Source organism: Pseudopipra pipra, chromosome 6 (genome assembly GCF_036250125.1).
Source record: "Pseudopipra pipra isolate bDixPip1 chromosome 6, bDixPip1.hap1, whole genome shotgun sequence".
Lineage (NCBI taxonomy): Eukaryota > Metazoa > Chordata > Aves > Passeriformes > Pipridae > Pseudopipra > Pseudopipra pipra.
Genome location: NC_087554.1, coordinates 61,951,877 through 61,975,400, shown reverse-complemented (window position 1 = coordinate 61,975,400; position 23,524 = coordinate 61,951,877). Strand labels below are relative to the sequence as shown.

At 43.1% G+C, this 23,524-nt stretch overlaps 1 protein-coding gene across 11 annotated transcripts in view; it reads left to right on the top strand.

The window, feature by feature from the left end:
- KTN1 (kinectin 1) overlaps nt 1-23,524 on the top strand; it is a 76,589-nt gene that overhangs the window by 43,493 nt on the left and 9,572 nt on the right. For 3 of the 11 annotated variants that reach the window (XM_064659558.1, XM_064659555.1, XM_064659553.1), the window contains 27 exons: nt 98-188; nt 482-550; nt 1,292-1,329; nt 1,447-1,537; nt 3,846-3,914; nt 4,972-5,006; nt 5,136-5,226; nt 6,583-6,651; nt 7,491-7,528; nt 8,152-8,242; nt 8,403-8,471; nt 10,037-10,074; nt 10,712-10,802; nt 10,916-10,993; nt 11,858-11,895; nt 12,730-12,820; nt 12,915-12,983; nt 13,392-13,429; nt 14,358-14,448; nt 16,418-16,504; nt 18,340-18,429; nt 19,485-19,565; nt 20,146-20,235; nt 20,320-20,412; nt 21,902-21,973; nt 22,449-22,532; nt 22,748-22,831. In XM_064659558.1, coding sequence (XP_064515628.1) covers nt 98-188; nt 482-550; nt 1,292-1,329; nt 1,447-1,537; nt 3,846-3,914; nt 4,972-5,006; nt 5,136-5,226; nt 6,583-6,651; nt 7,491-7,528; nt 8,152-8,242; nt 8,403-8,471; nt 10,037-10,074; nt 10,712-10,802; nt 10,916-10,993; nt 11,858-11,895; nt 12,730-12,820; nt 12,915-12,983; nt 13,392-13,429; nt 14,358-14,448; nt 16,418-16,504; nt 18,340-18,429; nt 19,485-19,565; nt 20,146-20,235; nt 20,320-20,412; nt 21,902-21,973; nt 22,449-22,532; nt 22,748-22,831 — 1,966 coding nt within the window. The remainder of the gene's footprint in view (nt 1-97; nt 189-481; nt 551-1,291; nt 1,330-1,446; nt 1,538-3,845; nt 3,915-4,971; nt 5,007-5,135; nt 5,227-6,582; nt 6,652-7,490; nt 7,529-8,151; nt 8,243-8,402; nt 8,472-10,036; nt 10,075-10,711; nt 10,803-10,915; nt 10,994-11,857; nt 11,896-12,729; nt 12,821-12,914; nt 12,984-13,391; nt 13,430-14,357; nt 14,449-16,417; nt 16,505-18,339; nt 18,430-19,484; nt 19,566-20,145; nt 20,236-20,319; nt 20,413-21,901; nt 21,974-22,448; nt 22,533-22,747; nt 22,832-23,524) is intronic. The other 8 variants (XM_064659561.1, XM_064659556.1, XM_064659554.1 and 5 more) reach the window with 7 other exon arrangements.

The window sequence follows — 23,524 nt, the reverse complement described above, 5'->3', positions numbered from 1 at the left end:
AGGGCCAGCATGTATTTTGTGTTTAGACTGATGTTTCCTGTACCATTTTCGTCCAGATCTTTTTGTACTGATCTGTCATCATTTCTCATTTGTGCAGGATTGCAGAGAAGGACAAACAGATCAAGCAGATGGAGGACTCATTAGGCAATGAACATGCCAACCTGACCAGCAAGGAGGAAGAGCTCAAGGTATAATAAAAGCATGTGTAAATGCCAGCTGATACAGGGGGAGTGTTGGCTGCCTGTACAAAAGGAAGCCCCCAAGGCTGCTGCCTTTGGCTGTAGAAACAGCCCCTTCAGCTACAAGTCTGCTCATTTGGCTCCTCTAGGCCAGTGCTAGATACTGAGAAAGCTGTTGATATGGAAGCTTGAGGATTTTCCTTCAAAAAGTAACCTGAAATGCTTTGCCCTGGAGAATGAACTTACCTGAAATACTGTCTATATATGAACTGCAAATATATTTCTTCTTCTCCTTCCTTCAGGTCTTACAGAACATGAACCTGTCCCTGAAATCAGAGGTCCAGAAGTTACAGGCTCTGACAAATGAACAGGTGAAATAGTTTTTTCATTAAATATTTGATTCTACTCCCTTTCCACTGCCTTTTCTTCCATAAATGCAAATACAGATCTGTTGGCTTTAAGCAAGCTGTGCTTAAGCACATTAATGGTGTGAGGCTTCCGGATCGGGCTAATACCTGATTCCCTGGAGTTCTTACAGCTGGTGGGAGGCCTAATTCTTACCCCTCCTTCACCAGCAAAATCTTTTACTTGGATATCCAAGTTACTGAATCAATTTGCTTGGTTGGTTTAGATTTTTTAGGCTCACAGAGTGCAGGACACTCCACAGGAGTGAACACAACTGTCCGTGAATGTGCAGTCCTGGCATTTGCATACAAGGGCCATCAACATCCCCCCCACAAAAAAACCCCAAAAGCACACAACCCCCCTGCCTCACCATAGAGATCTCATCAGAGCCAAACAAAATGCTGTCCCTCTGTTATTGCTACGTGGCCTGTTTATTACAGAGGTGGAAATGAAGTGTTTAATTAGAGATAATCCCAGTCGTCAAATGAATCTCTTCGAGATCTTCTTGCCTTTGCATAATTACATCTTGCCTGGCGTAGATTGGTGTTGTAAAAGTGCATGAAGACAAGCTTACCCCTTTCACTCTTGATTTCAGTCATGTGCTGAGAGGCCAAATGACTTGTTCTAGCTTTTTAATATTGTGGAATGAAAGGTTGATTGAATCATGTGATGTATCCTAAGTCTGTGTTAATCCTCTTTATATCTAGGCTGCTGCTGCACATGAGCTGGAAAGGATGCAGAAAAGGTAAATAGCTCTGGGATTTGATAAACAATGTTTATCAGTCTTTTTATGTTCTTCTGAATGGTGCTTTTTGTAAGACTTGGATTGGGAAACGTATTTAACTGTTCTGCTGTGTCTCAGCATTCACATCAAAGATGACAAAATAAGAAGTCTTGAAGATCAGCTTCGAGAAGAACTTGCCCAGATTTCAAACACAAAAGAAGAATTCAAGGTGAGGTAAAGAATAGTTACTGTTGTGCTTATTTACAGTAAATTTTCCAGACTTTGGAGGTTGTGAAGCAACTGCAGAACAGTGAAATAAAACTGACTTTTGTGTGTTAAGGTAAATTACAGTATTGTGTTTACAAGGGAAGAGCAATGTGGGATGTCACAGTAGTAGCAGCTGAGTGTGCAGCAGACCAAGAGGTGGGATAGCACATGTTAAATGCAGTGTCTGCAGCTGTGAGGAGTGAGGGCTTTGAAATCTGCAGGAGGAGGTTGTACAGTAAAAGCTATTGTGATTTTTCCAGCATTACACCTTCTAATATGACTTTCAAGGCCTTGGTGTGAGCTTTTGTTGCTTAAGATTACCATGCCAAGTCTCTGTTTTCTGTCAAGGTGGGTGTAAAATTGCTTATTTTCCTTCTGCCTTTTTCCAGATTGTTTCTCACAAGGCTGCAGCTAAACTGCTGAAGCTTTTGTTCTGACATCTGGGGTCTGCACAGCAAAGCTGCTGCTTGTTTCTAGATGGTGTGTGCAGAGAGCAGTTTAACCCCTCCTTGCCCTCTGCCACCTTGGCCTTTTTCCTCTGAGCTTGGGCTGTTAGAAACAGCCCTGCTTCCTGAGAAGGGTGATGACTCTGTCTTTTTAAGTCCTTCAAAGCCAGGGTGGGTGCTGCTGCTCTTCTGATGTTTCTGGTGTGAGGTCAGTCACTCTGAATCTCACTAGGTCAGGTTAGTAAGGTGTTTTTAGTGAGGAGCAGAGCAGGTGGGTAGTGGCAGAGGCAGGATACTTTTGTAGGAGAAGCCTCTGGAGTCTCCTGGAGCTCTTTGAAGCAGGTAGTAAACTTGATTCATGTATTAAAGTGGCACTTTCAAAGAGGTTTTGATGAGAGTCCCTTGCAAGGCTCAGTAGTTTCTCTGAGCTGTCAGAGAATAAGAAGGAAGAAGTTTGCTCAATTAATTGAACAGGAAACAAAGTACAATTTCAGTTGATTTTTGGAATAAAGCTGTTGACTGAATCTTCAGGGAAGTGTGTGCTGAGTAACTGGTGCATAAACAGTGGAAAGGGGAGTGGGAAGAGATGTCAGGCTGGAGTAAGTGGGCATGTCTCAAGTTAGTGACACTCTCAGGACTTTCAGCGTGGTGGAACCCTGTAAAATAGCAAGTGAAGTGGTGAAAATGTATAAGAGCAGGAATAACATGAGCATCCTTTAGTGTGGTGGTTTCTGTAGTAACTGTTACCCAGGAAAAAGGCCTTAGAGGTGTTGTGAATGGATATGTGCTGAAATCAATTCAGTGCTAAGTAGTGGCAAAAATCACCTGGAGGCAATTCTAGCAGTTCTTGGGGAAGCGAATAGAGAACTGAATGCAGAAGATGATCATCATGATAGTGCAGAAAGCTACAGTGTGCTCTCAGCACGGTTATTATGTGCACTGCTGGTCTCTTCTTCCTCCTGTCTTTCTTCCCAAACACAAATGAGACCAGTACTGTACTAAATGCTTCCAACCTAAGGAAGTGCTGCTGTTTCCCATGCACATGAAAGTGGGAAAACCAGAGCAATGCTTTTAATCCTCACTGTTGCTGTCCCTTCCTTCTCATGTTTTCTCAGTAAGGCTGAAGCACAGAGCACATGCCCTGCTTTTTACTTTCGTAAAGCACCAAGCAAGTCTTTTTAAAAAAAGACTTTGTAAAGCAAAAAGCAATAATAGAGGAGGATTTTAAAGTATGTGTGAGGAATCCAGACAGACAGCCTGTCTGTTAAGGGCTGCTGTGCCTGTTGCATGGAGCAGGAATGCTGGAGGAGAGGCCAGCTGTGGTAGGGCTGTTTGTGTTCCCCATTCACCTCTTCCCAGCCCACAGTGGGACCCAAGTGTGGGAGCTGTACAAACCTCTGCTGCTGGATTGACAACTCCTTGCTGTGCTTTAAGGCAACCAGAGAGGGAATCTTAGACCATTTGCTTCAGCAGATGAGTGTTTTGGAAGAGGCAGCTATCAAATCTTGACATGATGGTGATGCTGCTTGAGGAGGAAAATGCATTTTTTTTCCCCTGAGCTTCTCACACTTGTTACTGTCTGATTCTCTGCCAGGGAATAAAGATGGTAACAGCTGAATTTCTCATGAGAACATAAGGACAATACTTTTGTCCTTAATACAGAAAAGCAAGAAAGAAGAGGAAAGGACTCTTTGTAGTCTTGTAGCTTCCAAAGAGCTCTCTGTAATGACTTCTGTGCTGTTTAATTACCTCACTGCCATTATGGAAATGCTGTAGTTAGGCTTTGCAGTTCTGAAGTGATAAAATGTCTGAATTTTCTTCTAGGTTCTCAAGGATCAAAACACAACTCTGCAAGCTGAGGTTCAGAAGCTGCAGACTCTCCTGTCTGAGCAGGTATAGCCAGTGTTTGCTGAGGTTATATCAAATATCTTCCAGTCTTTTAATTTCTTCAGTATTTTTTTCTTAAGCTGGTTGTAGGCTGGAATGGTTGGTGTCAAAACTGATGCTTTTTAGGCATTTTCTCTTCCATGGAGGGTTCAAATAAGGCAGTTGTGACTGTCTTTAGACCTAGTCAAGGGTGTCCAAAGAGACCAGAGCCTGATTTTTACCCTGCTTGTTTTCTTCCATCCTGGACTGAATTCTCAAACCAATAATAGCAAAGAACAGACCCATGGAATGGGAAAACTCTTTACATTGTGATGTCTTTGGCCTCCTGTTCTGTATTTTTGCCCATGGCTGCAGCCAGTCTGGTGCTCACAGGATGCTGCAGGTCAAAGCTGTGGAGTTGCTGAGCTCCATCTCCTTTGGCAGCATTGCCTGGGAACACCTTGTGAACACCTCTGACTTTTTGTACCATTGAGAAAACTTCCTGAAACACTGGAAAAAGACTTGCAGGGCAGGAGACTTTTATTTCCTTTTCTGGGTTGGTGTCTGCTGGCCAGGAGCTCCCTGTCTGGAGCAGCTCCCTTTTTTCTGGTGGAGAACCAGGTTTGCAACCGTGTTCCCCTGGGTCTGGCTGATCTCGTGTCCTGTCTGGAAGACTGGGGCTGATTTTTTCCTGGAAGCTGATTTATATTTCCCATCTAGTCTCTCACAATGTGGTGGTGTTGAGAAATCATAAATGTTGTGCTGAGTGAGCCTCAGGTAGAGCTTGTGATTCCAATAAGAGCTCAAAAAAGGGAGGTTTTTCAGGTACTTAGCTGGCTGCTGTGGATTAGATGCTGCAAGTCCATAAAATCATCCAGGCATTTGGGCTGGATCTGTCCCTTCTCTGATATATTGATAACTTTCCAGCCTCAGTATTAGAGACACAGGTGCCATGAGGACATCCTTCCTCTATTTTGCTTTCTATATTAGTGTTGTAACCAAGCTTCTGGTTATTTGGTTTTTTAAATACCAAACCATTATTTACCCAGTTAATGATGACCCCATTGTGTTGTATTTCTTTTAGACAAACAAAGACTTGATAGAGCAGATGGAAAAAAGGTAAGAAACTTTTTTCTTTTGAATCAGAGGCTAAAATAAAGATTTTGTTTGGCAGTAAGGTTACTGTTGGTAGCTAAACTGCCTTCAAAGGTTAACTCTTTCTCCTAATACTCACTCTTGCTTTCTCAGCATGAGAGAGAGGGATGATAAAATCAAGACAGTTGAAGAGCTGCTTGAGGCAGGACTCATACAGGTGGCTAATAAAGAGGAGGAGCTGAAGGTAAAATCTCTTGTATTATCTCTTGATGGGGAAGTAGAGATTAAGTGCTCTTGTGCAAAGTGTGTGTTGGAGTGCTCATAGTGCAACCTGAGATAATTCCTTTTGAATAGGAAAAGCATCTTGTGGAGACAAGGTTAAAATGTTTTTTGTAAGATAGACTAAGCATTAGCATTGCTGGCCTAGAGTAAGTGCTTCTCTCTGCTTAATCTAGAGCAGATTTTGCTAAAATGCAATCCTGGTGACCTTTGGAATAATGGGAATACATCTCCAGAGCTGTACAATTTGGCTTAACCTCCAACAAATCTGCCTTTAGGAAAGGATGTTTTGTAAAAATTTGGCATTAAGAGATTCTTGCATCTTTTTTCTTAATTGATAATCTGGGGGGTTAAATGGATTATAAAGTAGTGACACTTTTTGGGTAAGGATCAAGTTATTTCCTTCCTGTTTGTTTATAAAGAAAGTAGTGATGAGAAGCCTGGAAAGCCAGAATAAAAATCCCTGTGTGTTTTCAGCTGGCTTTTGCTGGAAAGTTGTGTCCTGTCTACCTGGACAAAGCCAATGTTCCCTTTCTTAATGTCCCTAAATTCCAGGTGCATTGCTGACACCCCTGTGCTGGGGAGAGGTTGCAAAACTGTCAGGTTACTGAACAGCCAAAGATGTGAGCATGTCACAGGATAGTTTGAGTTGGAAAAGACCTTTTAAGATCAAGTCCAACCCATTCCCCCAGCACTGCCAAGCCCACCACTAACCCATGTCCCCAGGTGCCACATCCACCCGGCTTTTAAATCCCTCCAGGGATAATGGTATTTTACAAATTCATCTAAGATGTCTTAATTATTTGTTTGAAATAATATTCTGTAGTTTTTTTAACAATGCTAATGGCAGTGTTAGGGGTATGTAAATTTTTAAGCTTGTAGGGTGTTTCTGTACAGGGACACCTTTGACTCCTTGTGTATTTTGGACATTATTACTGACTCCAGAGTAAGATCTAGACTGTTAAAGCCCATGGTCTTATAGTTTTCATGATTTGAATCCTGATATCATATAAATTCATTGAAAGTAAAAGGCTGTCCCAAAGATGTGAGGAATGGCAATGGCCTATAACATGATGTCTTACATTTACTGTACCTGGGCTCTAATTTCCTATACTTTGAAATCCACTCCAAGTTATCCATGATGAATAATTAGTCCATTGAATACTTTGGCTCCAACAGCTGCTGAGGGGGGTGTGTGTGTGTGTCTCTTTCAGAATTTCAAAGTCTTTCACTTATTCTAAAAGAAATTACTTTTCTGTCAAGCTTAACACTTTTTCCCCACCAAATGAGTCTTTCATTATCTGTGTGTCTGCTTTCAAAGGCACTGAGAACGGAAAATTCATCCTTGAGAAAAGAACTTCAAAGTCTGCAAATTCAGCAATCGGAGCAGGTAGTACTTTTCATCTAAAACTTTTATTACACCTAAACTAAATCTGAAAGAATCTTGCTGTGGTTGCAAAAGTCAAGGGAAAAAGGTGGAGATGCCTTTGAAGCCTGTTGGCAAAGCATCCTGTTTTCTTCCAGCGCTGGTCTGGAAGCTCACACTTCTGTCAGATATTTCCTGTGCAGAAGTGTAAGAAGCAGGGCTGATGTAAAGGATCCAGAGTTGGCCACGCACTGAAGTGTCTGTGGATTGGTTTTTCCAGAAGCCCAGAGCAGCAGGCATGGCTGGGAGGCAGTTTGTGCTGCCCCAGCTTCCTGGTGTGTGTTGGAGCTTTCCAACGTTAATCCCCACTCTGCAGGTGTGACTTTGTGTCTCTTTATGTCTCTGATCAGTGACACTGTCACAGCATTGTCATTTTTGATGTTCTGATCAGAAGGGGCCTTTCCTTGACATCCAGCTCTGCTTGGACAGCTCAGGAGGGCACTTAGTTTCTAGAAAAATCACTTATGGAAAAGGGGAAGCACAGTGACCATGAAGAGATGTACAGTAGTGCCAGTATTAAAGGTTAACTGATCAAATGCTGGTCTTGAACCTCACCCTCCCCTGGTAAAGATGGGGTGGGTTTGCTTTTGTTTTCCTGGAACTTGCAGCAGACTTGGTATTACTGGTTTGCCAGAAACTGGAGACTGACACCTAATTTTCTTAGGAGATAAATAAAATCATTAGGCTGCTACATAGTTTACTCAGTGCCAGGGTGCTCCAGCTCTCTACTCCTCACCCCTCAACACTTGCAGATTGTTTTGCTATCTTCTGTTTTTTCTAAGTTGAAGCTCTGTTTTGAACAGGTTTCCTTCCAGTCACTGGTGGAGGAACTCCAGAAAGTGTAAGTTGCTGCACAGATTTAATTTCTGATTGTTACTTCTCTCTGTCTTTATCCCATGACTACAAGTAAATCACTTCCCTGAAATTATTTGCTTTTAACTGGGTGAAGTGTTTGTGTGTGGCAGGAAGCATTTACTTTAGAGGCACATCATGTCAGATCAATACCTTCTGCAAATCCAGTTGCTTCTCTGCTAAGCAATTAATTTCATAAGCCTGGCTTGGGGTAGGTGAGGAATTGCACTGATTTGTTAGACACTCATTTTTGTTCAGTAGGCATTTTAAAAGGAGTAAGCTTGTTTGCTCTGTATGTACTGTAAGTTGATAAATACTTTGCTGGAAAGTCCAGTGAAAGCTGATTTTAACTGTGTGTCATTCCAGGGACCGTTGATACCTTAACTTGCATTTTTAGACTGTAATAGTATCTACTTAGCATGTGAATTACTGCTTATATAAAGCCAGCTTGTTCTGATTATTCCCAGTCTTATTCTTCCTATTTGTTCTTCCTGCCTGGTCCCGCTGTGGATCCCAGAGCCTGGTGATGTGATGGGATAACAACCAAAGCTCATGTGTTTGCTGGAGCAGCATGTTTTTTTCAGCTAATGTTGTCCCTCTACTCTCTTTAAGGATCCATGAGAAGGATGGAAAGATAAAATCAGTGGAAGAACTCCTCCAAGCCGAAGTCCTAAAAGTAGCAAGCAAGGAGAAGACTGTTCAGGTATCTCTCTGCAATCCCTGCCTTGGCTCTTGTGTGGATGCCACTGACTCCCATTCCTTTGTTACTGCATGGCACCGTAGAGCGATGAACTTGTAGCATCCATTCTTGTGGCGTTTTTGTGTTTCCATTGTCCAACCCTGTCTGTTTTGTCATTGAAAAGGCTTTGACACAGGAAATAGAGGCTCTGAAAGAAGAAGTAGGAAATTCCCAGCTTGAGATGGAGAAACAGGTAAAACACCTTAGTGGCAGCAGTGTGAACCAGCCTTGCCTTGGATGCGCTGCTCACTCATTTCTGTTCTGGTGTGTTTTGTTTCACTGCTCAATGTCACTGGGTAGAGGAGTGTTTTAGTGGTAGAGCTACACTGTTCTTGGATATAAAGCCATAAATGTGTAGTGTAACTAGTGCTGTCCTTCAGAAACCATGTACCTTCGGATGCCTGAGCTTTTTAGACTGTTAGTATGGAATTTGGCAAGAATTGCTATAGCTTCAGGCACTGCAACATTTACTCTGGCTGGGCACAGTGCATAATGTCCCTGTAGTAAACATGGAAACCTGGGACATTTTTGGGGGCTGACAGCTTGGAAATTTTAACTTCTGAAGTTGCATCTCCTGTTGTTGGCCTTTCTGTATTGCTGGAACAAAAACTACAGGCCCAAAATAGTATCTGGTTTCCAGGTAAACCCAAGACTGTTTTCTTCCCAGTGCCCAAAGAGAGTCTGTCTTGGCACAGTAAGTTTTACTCCAGCTCTCAGGAATGCAGGAATGGAGGAGTCTTGGCTTTTTTGGCATGATTGCTGTCTAGCATCCAGAACAAAGGAAGCTCACGTTTCCTTAGGGAGCCCATTCTGCAGGCAGCTCAATCCATCGTGCTGTCAGGAAGTTTGCTTGTTTGTGTGGGTTGTGGTTTTGGTCTGCACTTTTTTCCCCCCCCCCCCAGTCTTTCTAGCTACATTCCAACATGTCACCCCCCTTTTCTTCTTCCCTTAGTGTTAAAGTTTTGTCCTTTTTAGGCAAAGCTTCACAGAATGTGTTTCCGTCTTGGGCTTTTCCTCCAAAGCAAATTTCCAGGAACTGAGGGAGTTATTTTTGTGTGTTTCCTTCCCTGGAACTGACATAGAGCTCAGAAAAAAAGGGCAGTTTGTAGTTGATGTCTCTGGAAAGCTCCAAAGGTGATACGTTTGTGCCCCTCCTGCAAGCAGAATAGAGATTTTTGGGAATGTCTTAAACTTCTGCCATGTTGTGGTAGAGGATCTGCCACAGATAACAGCATCTACACAGATAACTACTGTCAGTCTTTCATGCAGAATTCAAAAGAAACATTCCCACTAAATCTTGTGTCTTCAACCCATGTTCAGCCTTAAATGGGAATTTAAAGGAGTGCTGACATTGCAGAGAGCATCCAAAAATCAATTCCTTGTGCAAAGACCTCAGTGATCAGGGATGGTCCCTCTGGTTTGAGCTGCAGTTGCCAATATCATCATCAGTGTCTGCTTCTTCCTGTGTGTCCCGTGGTGGAAACATGGGCCTGCTTGTGTTCCCATTTGCACCATTTCCTTTGCTGCTCTGGAAGCCACATTTTAGATGCGGAGAATGTAGATAGTGAAGACACTTGGCTTCTCATAATTAAAAAAAAAGACAAACAAAGGAGTGTTTATGCTTATGTAACTGCAACAAATAGTGCCTATTTTATGAATGTCTGTATTTTCCCCCCATGTTTCTCCCTAGAGCAGTTTTTAGCATTTATTTTGTCTTTTCCACCTGCCTTGAACTGAAGTACTGATTATTTCCTTTAGGTGTCCATTACATCACAAGTCAAAGAACTTCAGACTCTGTAAGTACAGTTGTTAATGTCTGATCTGCCCTGTGCACCCCTTACTTCTCTGCTCTGTTTTAAGTTAAAATGTTCTTTCCTGCTGTCTGTGCTCCACGTGGAGTGATCCAGGCTGTTAACACTGGTCTTAGATGTGTGTCCTTATTAGAAATACCTGGTCCTGCCTGAGACAGCAAACAGGAAGTGCTGCCTGGCTTTGTGAGCCCCAGTTTAGCTGCAAGGGATTAAATTCAAGTCAGGATGGAGGGATGTAGGCAAGGCATAGAGGAAAACTTACTTTGGTAATATCTGTGCTGTAGCTGGGTGGGTAAGGGATCAGTCAGTCCCTCGTGTCCCCAGCTGGGGAGGGGGAAGGAAGTATTTTTAGATGAGGAGAGCACACGTGTGTGATATCCCTGCAAATATGTGTCAGCTCTCACTTAAATGAGCAGTACCACTGATCAAGGGCATCTCCTGCTAACCCAGGCTCTGAAGTGGAGGTGTTCACACATTGATTTTTAGCAGGTGAATTGTGTTTGTGCCTTTGATCAGAGATGCTGCTTTTGTTTGTGTGCTGCAAATCATAGGATGGTTTATTTTCAGGTGGATAAAAGAGCAAGGGTTTATGCTGTGTGTCTCTGTGTGTTTAATGGTACAGGCTGAAGGGGAAGGAAAAGCAGGTGAAAACCATGGAGGCCTTATTGGAAGAGAAGGAGAAAGAGATTGCTAAGAAAGGAGAATGTCTGCAGGTAAGCCTTCTTTGGTATTCTGGAGGGAAATAAGTTCTGTTGCAGCATTTCTGGCTGTGAAAAAGATAAATTTACATTTCTAAACTCGCCTTTTTTTTTTTTTTTGTCCACAGGGTCAGAAGGATACAATTGCACAATTAACTGTTAAAGTTCAGGAGTTAGAACAGCAGAACCTGCAACAGCTCCAACAGGTACAGCCTGCAGTGTGGATGTGGTTTGGGAATGCTCCTTGGTTGAACAGGAAAACGTTTCTCTCCTCTACCTCTCAAAAAGGGTTTGCATTGCCTTCAACCTACAGAGCTGTTTTAAATCCTACTTGACTAAGCTGGTAGTCTGCTGTGCAGAGATCCCACTAGTTCAGCTCTGTTCATCCAAAACAGGTTTTACATGGATAACAAGTTCTGAGAGCTTTTCTTTAGCTGGGCTGATATTGCATGTAATGAGGAGCTTTGGTGGTCTGAAAGCTTTGAAGCTCCCAGACAGAATCAAAGCAGTGTCCTGGGCACCTCCTTGCCAGACTGAAGCAGGTCTGGAGGCCTCTAGTCATGGAAGAACTCTTGCTGTGACTGAATATAGCAACTCCTCTTAAAGTGGTCAGGCTTTGCTGTGATCCCTTCCTGCCTTTATCTGGGGCTGGAATATCTTGGCTTTTGATTTCCTGCACTGGACTTGAGAACAGGTAACTGGACATCCTTGATGGAAGAATTTTCCCAGTAAGGTGGTATTCTAACTCAGTTTGGATTTTTGTTGATAGTAAAAGGGGAGAAACTGAGTTGCACTTTTATTTTGGGTGGAAGTCTAGACAGGCATTTATCCCAGGGGAAATATGGAATGGAGAGCAATTGGCTGGTGTGAAGTTTGGGATGCTTGGTGTAAGCTCTGCTTCTGAAATCCATTATGTGTTTAGCTATTCTTGGATCAGTGTCTGATCCAAAACTCCTGGTATTTCTTTGGCAAGTGTCTTGCAAGTTGTGTGTTGCTTCTGCTCATGCAAAGAGTTGCTGTTAATTTGAAAACTGTGCCATCAAAATGAGATTGGGAATTACTTTTTACAGGTACCAGCTGCATCCCAAATCCAGGACCTGCAGAGCATGTGAGTATGCATAGTAGCAGTTCCTCAAGTGTCTGCTGAGAATATGCATTTGGTGCTGGCATTTATCTTAAATTGGAATGTATGAATTGGTTTCAGGAATTTCATGAGCTTTGCTAAAATAAGCTCTTAGTGCTGATGGCTGTTCAGTGTCTGGTGTCCCTGCCCATCCTGCCTGAGCAGTGCTGCTCACACTCTCTGGGAATGTTCACTCAGGGCTCTATTAACCAGTGAAACTTCCTGTGTCTAGTGATAATTTCTCCTTCTGTTTAGCATTTTTAAGTGTGTGGACTGAAGTGCCTGTGGCTCAGCTGGTGGAAGCAGTGAACAGATCCAGTCTGCCATTTCCAGGCTGAGATGCAATAGCCAATTCTCCAGCTCCTGTTTTATGGAGAAAGGCTGCCAGGCTTTCTGTTTTGACTCTGCTTTGTCTGGCTGCTCTAAGTCAGAGGAAGGTCGTGTGAGACTGTGCCAAAAAGGGCTCTGTCTTTAATGCAGCTCTTGTGATGTGCTGCCCTCCCAGCAGAGCTCTGGTAGAGCCAGGATGTGATACCTGAGGCAGCCTCACCTTTAGGAGAGTGTCCCTGGCACCTTCAGAGCCACCTGGCTTGCAGGGATTGCTCAGGTGATCAGTTCCTTGGGTTGGAGCTGTAGTGCAATGGTTTCTTCTCCATGTGTGTGTGCTCTCCTTTTGGCTGATTATTATATGTAGCATACAAAATTTATTTATCTTCTGCTGCAAAAACTGTCCCAGTTAGTGTCTGTCCCTTTTTAGCATAATTTTTTTTTTCGTTACTTTAATTTTTTTTTTTCTTACTTTCTAAACCATCTCTGCAGGTTGAAAGGGGAAGAAGAACAAATGAAGAAGTTGAAAGCTGTGGTGGAAGAAAAAGAGAGAGAAATTGCAAATCAAGAAAAACAGTTGCAGGTAAAGTTTTGATAACATCTTTGAGGAAGGTATGTGTTGTGAGTGTGTGTCTGTATTTATGCATGAGTAAATATTACCTTTTTTCTTTCAACAGGAGGTGCAAAAAGAAAATGAATCTTTTAAAGCTCAAATACAAGAATTAAAGCAGGAGAACTGCAAACAGGTACAGCTTCCAATTGCACTGTTTGAATGAAGTTGAAGGGAGTGATGGTATCCTGTAGGATGGTATGGAAAAAGCAGAGGTTGTTTTGACCATGGAAATCCAGGGACAACTTCAGGGCTGGGTTGCACTTAAGCCAGTTTTTCTGGCTGTTGCATATCTGTTCCTGTTTCCCTTTATCAGGTGGATTTGCAGCCTTGTGTTCTTTCTTACTCCTGCATTCTAATCTACCTTTCCACCCAGTCTTTCCACGCTGTATCCCAGCCAGGCTCCTGGCCAAGGGGAAGTGGATGGGATTCTCTGAAAGGCCCAGAGTGCAGCTGTGTGGTGTTGCAGCAGTGCCTGATTAACAAGGCAGATCATGGTCTCTGCTGCTGGTCTGCTCCTAACACATTTCTGATCTCTTTGTAGGCATCTCTGGCTGTCCAGAGCGAGGAGCTTCTCCAAGTGTGAGTACTGCCAGAAGTTGAATGCAACTGATTCATTTCAGTTACTGCTCAGGAAATTTAGAAGGTGAAATAAATGCCAAATGTACAATATCAGAGTGTGAGAAGTGGGCAGTAAGAAAACAAAGAAGTTTGCTATCTAATAAAACTTGAACATGGAGATTCTGCTCACAATGACAATCCTGCAGTCTCCTGCAGACAGACAGTGCTGGCAGTGTGTTGTGCCCACCACGGAAGGGAGCCACGATTGATTTAATTTTGGATGCATGCCAGCTCAGCTGTATGGCTGAAAAGTTAAATGTTGGTGTTTCAAGCAAAAGTGACAGGCTTTTTTTTCTTGGAACTTCAGCTCAGTAGAGGGGGTTTTGTATTATAAAATCATCCATTGGAAATCTCTTCCCAGGGAAGATCTCTGGGGTAAAAGTGTGTTATAACGTGGAGCTGAAGCACACTAAATAACCATGTGGAAGCTAATGCCATACTGCCTTACATTGTGCTAAGCAAATTGCCACTGTCATGCATTTTTGGCTGGCAGAATTATTTGTCTTTTAAGTTAAATGACTTATAAATTGTGGACTAGGTGGTTGAAAGGGAATGCTCTTATCCAGCAGGCCTGTTCTGTGGTGCTGTACTAGTGTGGGCTGGCTGACTTATCCTCAGCTAATGCTCTGCCTTTCTGTGGCCCTGATAAATGTGTGCAGATGCCTCTTGTAGGCAAACAACAGCTTTACAATGGGCTTTGCTCTGGCAGCCCGTGGTTCACAGAGCAGTGGGAAGCAAGTGATGCTGCCAAGTCAGCGAGAGCAGCTTTTCAAAGAGAGTGTGTTGCTGGAAGGGAAGGCAAGGCAGTGTATGGGAAAGGGTGTCAGTGCTTCACTGGAAATTTCTTCAGTGTCTCCTGACTTGTTTATGGTTTTCTTTGTCAATTCAGGGTTGCAGGCAAAGAGAAGGAAATCGCCAGTCTCCAAAACGAGCTCGCCTCTCAGAGAAACGCCTTTGAGCAGCAGAGGAAAAAGAACAACGTAAGGAAATTCTTCCCCCACCGCCCCAGAAAACCCCCCAAACTCCCAAACCAATCAAACCTGTGTGCACAGCACTCCCTGATGCCTGGGGCATTCTGCAGGGAGTGTCTGCTGTGTTGTGCCCCCTGGACACTCCTTTCCTCTTGGGAGTGACTGAGCATACTTTACTGGTTTAGAGTTTGTCACCTCCTTGACAATTTGCTTATTGGATGAGAGGAAGGAGAATTGCTAGGGAACACATCCCAGAGCAGGTTCTTAGATTTGGATTCAAGCCTTAAAAGCCCTGTTGAGAAACACATCCTTTGCCAAGGGAAGAGGAGGGAGTTTGGGGAGGGAGGGTGGGAGGATGAAAGGTGCTGTGCTCTGAGTTATGGTCCTTGTGCATGGACATGGGAGGAGGCATTACCTTCAGGGTGGTCAGATCTGGCTCTTCCCAGTCCTGAATGACTAATCCTGACCTTTCTGAGTGGGTGAAGGACCATGAGCCTTCCTTCACAGCAGCTGCTGATGGTGCAGTTCTGGTTGTTTGTGGGTGGAATTAAAGCTTGTATCTGCCATCAGAGAGCTGTGAAGTTACTTCCTTGTAATACATTACCTGTGCAGGGCAAGAGTGTTATCTTTTAAGTTACTTGGAAGAAAGTTGATTTATCTTGCCTATCCCTCCTTAATTGCCTGTAAAATCTGATGGATACCATGCAATAAGCTTTATTGCTTAGTAGAGGGACAATATAAGGAAGATGCACAAGGAAAATATTGAGCTGTAGAGCAAGGACTGCTACCTAAGAGCTGAAATAAAACAGAGGGAAAGTGGCTGAGTAGTCTCTGAAAACAGATGAGCTGGAAAGGTAGAACATATGCATGTGTGTTTCCTGGGGAATCGCAAGGTCTGAGTACCCTTCGTGGTGCAGGCAGAAATCTAACTGCTGCTAAAGGACAGACCATGCCTGCAGGTCCCAGCTTTTTCTCCAGTTTTATCCAATATTGTGTTTATATCCTGTAGAACAGCCCTTAGGATAGCAGGCAAATAGAAGTGATGAAGTGAAGCTGGTGTAGGTACGTGCTAGGGTTTGAGTGCCACTTCGGTGAATTAAAAACCAATACAGAACAGCCCTTTGCTGAAGGAGATTGCTCTGAGGGTTGGAAAAAGTTTAATCCTCCCTGCAAGGCCCACCATCCTTCCTAGATATGAGCTGTGAGGCTGCTCTTAGAAGAGCTCTGGGCCTCCTCGCTGAACTTGCATGTTGACGCCTTGTGGAGTACACGTTTGATGACCTCGCCAAGAAAGACTCAGGAGCGTGGCACTGTGGTCTCTCCATGTGGATCTGGGATGTGCTTGCCACTGCTGAAATCCCAAAAACCTCCCAGGAGGGCTGGTGAGCAGCAAACCAGTTCTCTGTGAGTGCAGTGGAGAGACCTGTGTGGGGTGAACGCTGCCAAACGAGGCCCTGAGCTTTGCGTTTCTAAAACCGGCCCCGGCACAGTAGGTTTGGGCTGAGGCCCAAGGTCGGGTTGCAGGATCAGGGGCATAAATGTGCACACACCTCCATGTCTCCTGGGGTCCATGCTGGGTTCTGCACCGCGACATGCCTAACACTCTGTTGTGTAATCTGTGGTTTGGTGTCTGTGTTCCTCACTACTTTTGAAAACTTCCCTCTTTCTTCTTACAAGTGCAGTCAAAGTGTGGGGTCGCTGTAGTGATACAGCTCTGCAGTACACTTGGATCAGTTTTGGACACGGGGGCAGGTTGGGCAGAATTGGCATTTTTACCCCCCCCTCTTTTCATTCAGACTCTTTGAACATCACACTTGGTTTTTGCTAGTGTCTGTCATATTCCCCAGCAAAATCATCTTGCAGTAACCAGCATTTAAATGCAAATGGTGGAATGTAATGCGAAATATATCTCTGAAGTAAAAAGGAAAACAGTTTGAATATTGGCTGAACTGAAATCATTCTTTCTAAAAATGATTAGGACCTTCGGGAGAAAAACTGGGAAGCAATGGAAGCATTGGCATCAACTGAAAAATTGCTGCAGGACAAAGTGAACAAGACTGCCAAGGTTGTAATGTTGACTGCTAGAAATGATGCATTAAGCTAGAAGCAGATCTGCAGCTGGTTTTTTTAAGTGAAATGGAGACATTTAACTTTTACTGCAGTTTAAGTATAATCTCTTCTGAGCGATCATTCATATACTCTCACCTCTGCTTCTTCCTGTTGTCTTTAGGTTTTTGGTTGTTTTTTTTTTTAATTGTTAGTTTGTGGGCATGCTGACTTTTGATTTCCATTTGCATAATTGTTAGAGCTGTTGTGAATTGTTTTTGCTTTGTGGGGAGCTCCAGAATAAAAGCTGTGCTGGTGAGCAACCTGCTTTCTTCTACTGGACTTTGGCTGTGCTTGAACAAATCTATTGGACCTGTGAAGAACCAGGACTAAATTATTATTATTATTATTTAAAAACCTGGGAGCTCCTCAGGAAAATGGTGTGACCACAGCTGTGAATTTGCTCCTTGAAGGCATGTGAAGCTCGACAGGGACCATGGGACAAACGATACAGGGTGTGATTCGCTCTGAAAGGAGCTTGTGTTTGCTGTGAGCCTGATTCAGTGTTAATTGCCACTGTGCAGAATTAAAAAAAAAAAAAAAAAGGCATCAAACTAACTGTAGGAACACAAGTCAGGTAGCTAGAAGCAGAGGAGCTCTGATTTGAGGTTGTGTGCCTGTGTTTTGGAGGTGTCTCTGCTCTTCGCTGGCCCCGGGGTCAGGGAGGTTTGTACCTGCTTTTGCTGTGTGCTAATGCTTGCCTGCTTTCTCTTGCAGTTGGAAGACCTCACCAAACAGCCACTTGCCACTTCTTGGTGGTTCCTAAATTGCTGCCAACTAACACACTTAGCACTACTTCACAACCTAATGTCTCGTTTCTGTCTCTGAATCTCAGCCTGCTCACACCACCGACCTCTTGCAGCAGGGGAACTCAGAGCAGCAAAGCAGTGATGTCAAAGGAAAAAAAAAAAACAAGTATCAGTGAAGGATTTTGGCTGAAAGCTGCATTCTGTGAAGGGTTTCAGGCTTTCTACATTTAAATTTAAATGGGAGCCTGAGCGTCATGGGGCTAAATTAACCCAATCTGCCACAAGCACAGCAAGCATATGTCCTGTGGCTGCTCTGCTTTAAATGTTAAATACATGGAAGGATGGATCTGTGTTGCCCTTGGCTCTGGGTATTTATATTGGCAGAGCAATAACAAAGAAAACCTGGAGATTGTCACACAGCTCTAATAATTATTTCCCATTGCATCCAGGGTTGGGACAGGAGGATGTAAGGGTCTTCCTCTTGAGTACTTAATGTTTAGAAGTCTTACTTTCTTGGCCTGGTTCAAATGTGCATTAACACAAAGTTTCCTTTAGATTTTAATTCTCTGTTTTTGATGTGATGACGTTAACTTAAGGTGACTTCTTTTTTTTTCCCCCCTAAAATTGTTTAAAAAGCATGGAATTTAAAAAAAAAAAATAGTTGATTGACCAAACTGCTTGTTTTTGAGCTCGCTCAGGTTGAGTGGCAGGGTTGGTGTGATCTATGGATGCAGTTACTCAGCACAGTGTAGCTTGTGTTGTGAACAAGTGACTGATGGTGTGATTTCTGTACAGCCAGGCTAGATTGGAGGAGAACATAAGAAAATAAAAGCTTAAGCGAGAACAAATGTGAAGGCCAAATTCTGAAGCAATTTAGTGTCCATTTTTGAACCAATTTACTGGCAATTTTAGAGACTATAGCGCCTTTCTCACTTACAAAAGGACTTTCTGGGTTAAGTAAGCTACTGTAGGCATAGAAAAGGCTATTGCCAGGTCTGTGGAGTGTTTTTTCCCCCATTTCATGTGAGCCCTTCTCTTGGTTTAGGAGAAGCAGCAGCATTTGGAAGCTGCCGAGATGGAGACGCGCGAACTCCTCCAGAAGCTGTTCCCTAAAGTCTCTCTACCTTCTAACGTGGTAAGAGAAGTGGCTCCTCTTAACCTTCTGCTGGGAACCAGGGAGCTCTGGTCCTGCTGTGCTGGGCAGTCTGGAGTGTTTCCTCACAGTCCCCTCTCTCCCAAGGTTTTTGCAGTGGGACAAGAGTGTCTTGCTGGTGATGCCTTGTGCTTCCCACCAGCAGAGAGGCAAAGCTGCAGATTGTTATTTCAAGACAAGTGTTAAAAAAGAAATTGTCATTATTGTGTGTTTTCTTATTGACTCAATATCCAATTTACCTGTCTGTGTCATCTTGCAACTGAGACAGTAAATTTTGAGGGGTGAATAAGGTCTGCTGTGTGTTTGCTCACTGTCTGGCACAATGGGGATCCATCTTCCCCCCCCCCCCCCCTTTCTGGAGGAGTTGTGCTGCCTCAGTGACAGCTAACACAGTTTAGGAGGGTTTATTTTGTTCCCAAGCACTGATTTCCAGTTTTATATCCTTGGTGGCTGTCAGTTGTTTGCAGGGAAGGTGCACTGGGTTCGTGTGGTTCAGATGGGGTGAGTAATGTGAAGTGAGGCTGGGAAAATGGGGTTTGCATTCCATTTATAACGTCTAGAGGTTTTGAATATTCATATTTAAAATTGTTCCCAAATGTGCTAAACTTAGTCTCCTGATGAGCCAGTCTTTAAAAAGACTGTTTCTGTAAGGTTATAAAACAGCCTTCCTAGAATTACGCAGCAAGCGTCTGCTTTAATTGCTCAGGGATTTTGGAAAAGATTCCCTTCAATCTTCAAATACTTCTTGTGGAGCCCTGACACTTGCAGGGAGTCCTCTGTCACCCAGCTGTATTTCAGCACATCCAAGCCCCTGTGAACTCTGTGTGTGTGTGTGTCATAACCTCGTGCTCCTGGATTTCTGCCCACCAGCCCCTCTCAGCTGTGTGTGGCACTGGCTGAACAACAACTGTGTGTGAGCTCTGGGGACTCAGAGGACTGAAACACTGCTCCCTGAGCCTGCAGCTGGGAGGCAAAATGTCCTGAAGATAGTTTTTGTTGAGGTTATTCTCAGCTTTAACTGAATGATTTCCCAACAGAGCCACAGCGAATGGATATGTGGGTTTGAAAAGATGGCTAAAGAATACTTGAGAGAGGCTTCAGGATCTGAGGATGTCAAGGTAGGCACAAGGTGGACAAATTGTGTGTGGCATAATGTATTTTTCCAGTGTAAATCTTACACACTGTCAAGCTCAAATTCTCAAACAAGTCACAAGAAAATTGCTTTATAGAATCCTAGAATCACTTGGGTTGGAAGGAACCTTAAAGATCATCCCCCCTGCTTTGGACAGGGATGTCACTCACCAGACCAGGTTGCTCCAAGTCCCATCTAACCTGTCCTCGAATACTTCCAGAGATGGAGCAGCCACAGCTTCCCTGGGCAACCTGTGGGTGTTTGCAAGTTGTAAATCAGAAATGTATTTGCATCTTTGAAAAGTGCCTCGTGGAGTTGGGAGTTCATGAAATTCAAAATCCCTCTTCCCTTTTTCAAGTGATGGGCATTTTTTCAGTAACTCACATGAAGTTTGTACTTTGAATGTTGAGAGTTGTAGGTGAATATTGCACTTGCTTTTGTCTTTGCATGGGTTGGGAAGAGAGACCTGCCCATGAATGACACCAGCTTTTGAAAATAAGATGAATAGAACTGAAATCCATCCACTGAGATGTGACTCCTGTGGTCCCTTTTTTTCCTTTGCCCAGGCTATGGAGCAGAAGTTGAAGGAGGCTGAGGAAATGCACATCCTGCTGCAGCTGGAGTGTGAGAAATACAAATCTGTTCTGGCAGAGACGGTGAGTTGGATGCCTGGTCACCTGTGTGGTGTTTCAAGCTGCCTTTCTTCTGCTCTGAGCTTTCAAATCCCTCTCTCTTCTTAGGAGGGGATTTTACAAAGGCTACAGAGGAGCGTGGAAGAGGAAGAAAGCAAATGGAAGATAAAAGTTGAAGAATCACAGAAGGAACTTAAACAGGTATTTCTGAAGATTTTTTTTTTCCCCCTTTTTTTTTTTTTTACAGCAGCCAGGCAGGTTCTGCTTGAAGTCACAGAAGGTGTTTGAGCTCTGTGAAGGCAGGTGTAGAACAGCCCTGGCTGCCTGTTTTGATGTGCTCGTGACCAGGGAATGAAAAAGGTGAAGACTGCAACAAATATAATAGGAGTGATTCCTCACATCAGTAGTATTTTGGTGCTCTGATACTTTACATGAAGCTAAGACTGATTTTTAGTTTTTAAAGGAATGTGTTTCTGTTAAATGGACCTGCAAAATGGGGGATTTGTCGATGTCTTCAGATTTGTGTGGCTGTTTCTGCTGCCATCTTTAGAGAAGCAAGAACAAATAAACAGCACAGGTGTAAGGTCTGTGGCCATTATGACAAGTCTGTGTCACAGTCCTGTCATCACAGAATGGTTTGGGTTGGAAGGGACCTTAAAGACCATCTTATTCCAACTTCCTTCTATGGGCAGAGACACCTTCCACTAGACCAGGTTGCTCCAAACCCCATCCAGCCTGGCCTAGAACACTTCCAGGGATGGGGAGTCATTTGCAGGTGATGCAGGAGGCAGCTAAATGGCAAGTAGTAAAATTAGTACTGATGAGATGGGAAGCCAAAGGTCGAGAAATGTACATGTGTCCTGTTAGTGTGCCCAGGAATATGTTTTTCTGATCCTGATAACTTGGATAGTCAGCTTCTGTTGAGCACCTGGATTCTTTTTCCAAGTCTATTTGTGAACAGATATGGACTCTTTGAGCTAAAATTGAAGTATCATAGGATCATAACAGTTTTTTGGAAGCTGTTAAAATACTGCTCAATCCATTATGGTCAACTAAGTACTCTTGAAATTGCCTGCAAAGCTTTCCTTTTAGGAAGGCTCTGTTAGCAAAAGTGGAAAGAAGAAAGCTTTTTTATGTCTCTTTCCCAGTCTACAATTAAAGTAGGTCAAACTGCTTTTTTTTGAAAAATAATTTCTAAAGTATTTCTGCTTAGTAAATTTGAGTGCCAGAGTGTGAGCCTGGAGCAAACAGATGATTTATAAACATCTTGTTTGAGGGGCTCACAGAGGCTGTCAGATCTTGAACTAGAGATGTGCTACCATCTGCTGCACTTACACAGCCCCTAATAAGGCTAAAAATGCTGGGTTTGGGTATATGATGGACTCTATTCCCTGCCTAGGAAGGATATTTCCTTTACTATGGCTAATGACCAACTGGATTAGTCTTTATATTCCAAATATTTCAGTCATTTAGGCTCTAAATATGTCAAAGAACTTCTTAGGTTGGGAGAAGGTAGAAGAGGTGTTCCAACATAGACTCAGATATATTGTATTATTTGACCATCTTATTTTATTCAGCCACTGATTTCATCCTCAGTATTTTTAGAAGGTAGGAGCAATCTTGTGTGTATAAGGAGAGTTTGTCTTAGACCAGCCCTACTAAATATCTTTATTTTTCCTGAAAACTGCAGATGAAAACTTCAGTCACTTCTTTGGAGCACGAGGTGGAGAGGTTAAAGGAAGAAATCAAAGAAGTTGAAACTGTACGTGCAGGTGTTTGTTTTTTTGGTTTTCTTTCCTTGTCTTTGAAGATTTATGTTATTTAAACATGATTTAGGCTTGTGCTGTAAATCTGAACTTTCTGGGCTTCTCTCCTGCAAGCAGCACAGCCCGTGCTGCAGTTTAATCTGAGTCTTTTGGGCAGTGTTTTTAAAAAGCAGAGAAGCTGAGTACTGGAAATTGTGCTGTTTTTTACTTCTGTACTCACTCACTGGAGCCCTTTCTTGTGAGGCTGAACAGTTTACTGCTTGTTGACAATCTTGGGCTTGATTCTTTTTATCTTTTTTTTTTTCTGAAGTGTAACAGTTTAAATCTGCACTGTGCAATCACTGCATTTGAAATGCTCTCTAAATGTCACGGAATATTTGATAGAAATTTACAGCTAATTACAAATCAAGCAAATGACACTGCGAGAAAGCATTGGAAACATCTGTTTTAACTCTGTTTTTCTGTTTCCAGCTTAAAAAAGAGAGAGAACATTTGGAAAGTGAACTAGAAAAGGCAGAAATAGAACGATCTACTTATGTTTCAGAAGTCAGAGAGGTAAACTTAATTGTCCAAGCTGTTCTTTTTTTTTTTTTTTTTATTATTTCTTTTGGTTCCCAGTTGGCTGGCAAACTAACCCAGTGCTTAGCCCCTGTGGCTGAGGAGTTTGTACGCTTGTGACACCTTAGGGTAGAGCGGCACACTAACAACTGAGCAGAAGAGAAGGGGGCATCCTAAGGAGACAAATCCTAAAACTCTAAACTTCATTTCAGCTCAAAGATCTCTTGACTGAATTGCAGAAAAAACTTGATGATTCATATTCTGAAGCAGTAAGACAGAATGAAGAGTTAAATTTGGTAAGAAGCTTGTTCTCCGTTGGGCACAAACCAGGCTCCCAGCATACGTATGAAGCGGAGACTTATTTCAAATCCTGTCTGTTCTGCTAACCTCTTCAGCTTGGTATTTTTGTCCATTGAAATCATTTATGTAGTCTGACTTTTTACAATTTGTCTCTCTTCTCTGCTCCTAACAATAGCATGTCTGGTTCTTAAGACCTTTTTTTCCCCAAAGTCTGTAAGACTTTTGTTCCTGAAACTTCTTGAGAAGATTTGCAGTGTAGGCATATGCAACAGTAGATGTAATGGCCTTGGAGCAACAAAAGTGGTGCTCTCTTAACTTGAGGATTATTCTCTGATGGTTTTTTTTTCCCCCCAAAGCTTTCTGAGGATGCAACTGTGGTATCTGTGTTCTGGCTGCACAGAGCCTTTTCCATCCTGCTCTGTATGTACAGAAATTGGCCAAACCCAATGTTAGATTAATTCAGAGTACCCAGCCATTCAGCTGCTGACATCCTGCTGTGGCTGAATAGCTGTGCTGGCTTGGTGCTTGCATGTGAAACAGCGTGTTTGGCTAGAAATGCTTCCAGCCAATAATGCTCCTATACCAGCTTTCTCAAGAAGGACTTGGATTAACCGAGGATAGACCCAAGGATGCATGGTTTTCCAGTCTGAGCCCTTCCCCTTCTCCCTTGTTTCACTGATGTGGTTTTT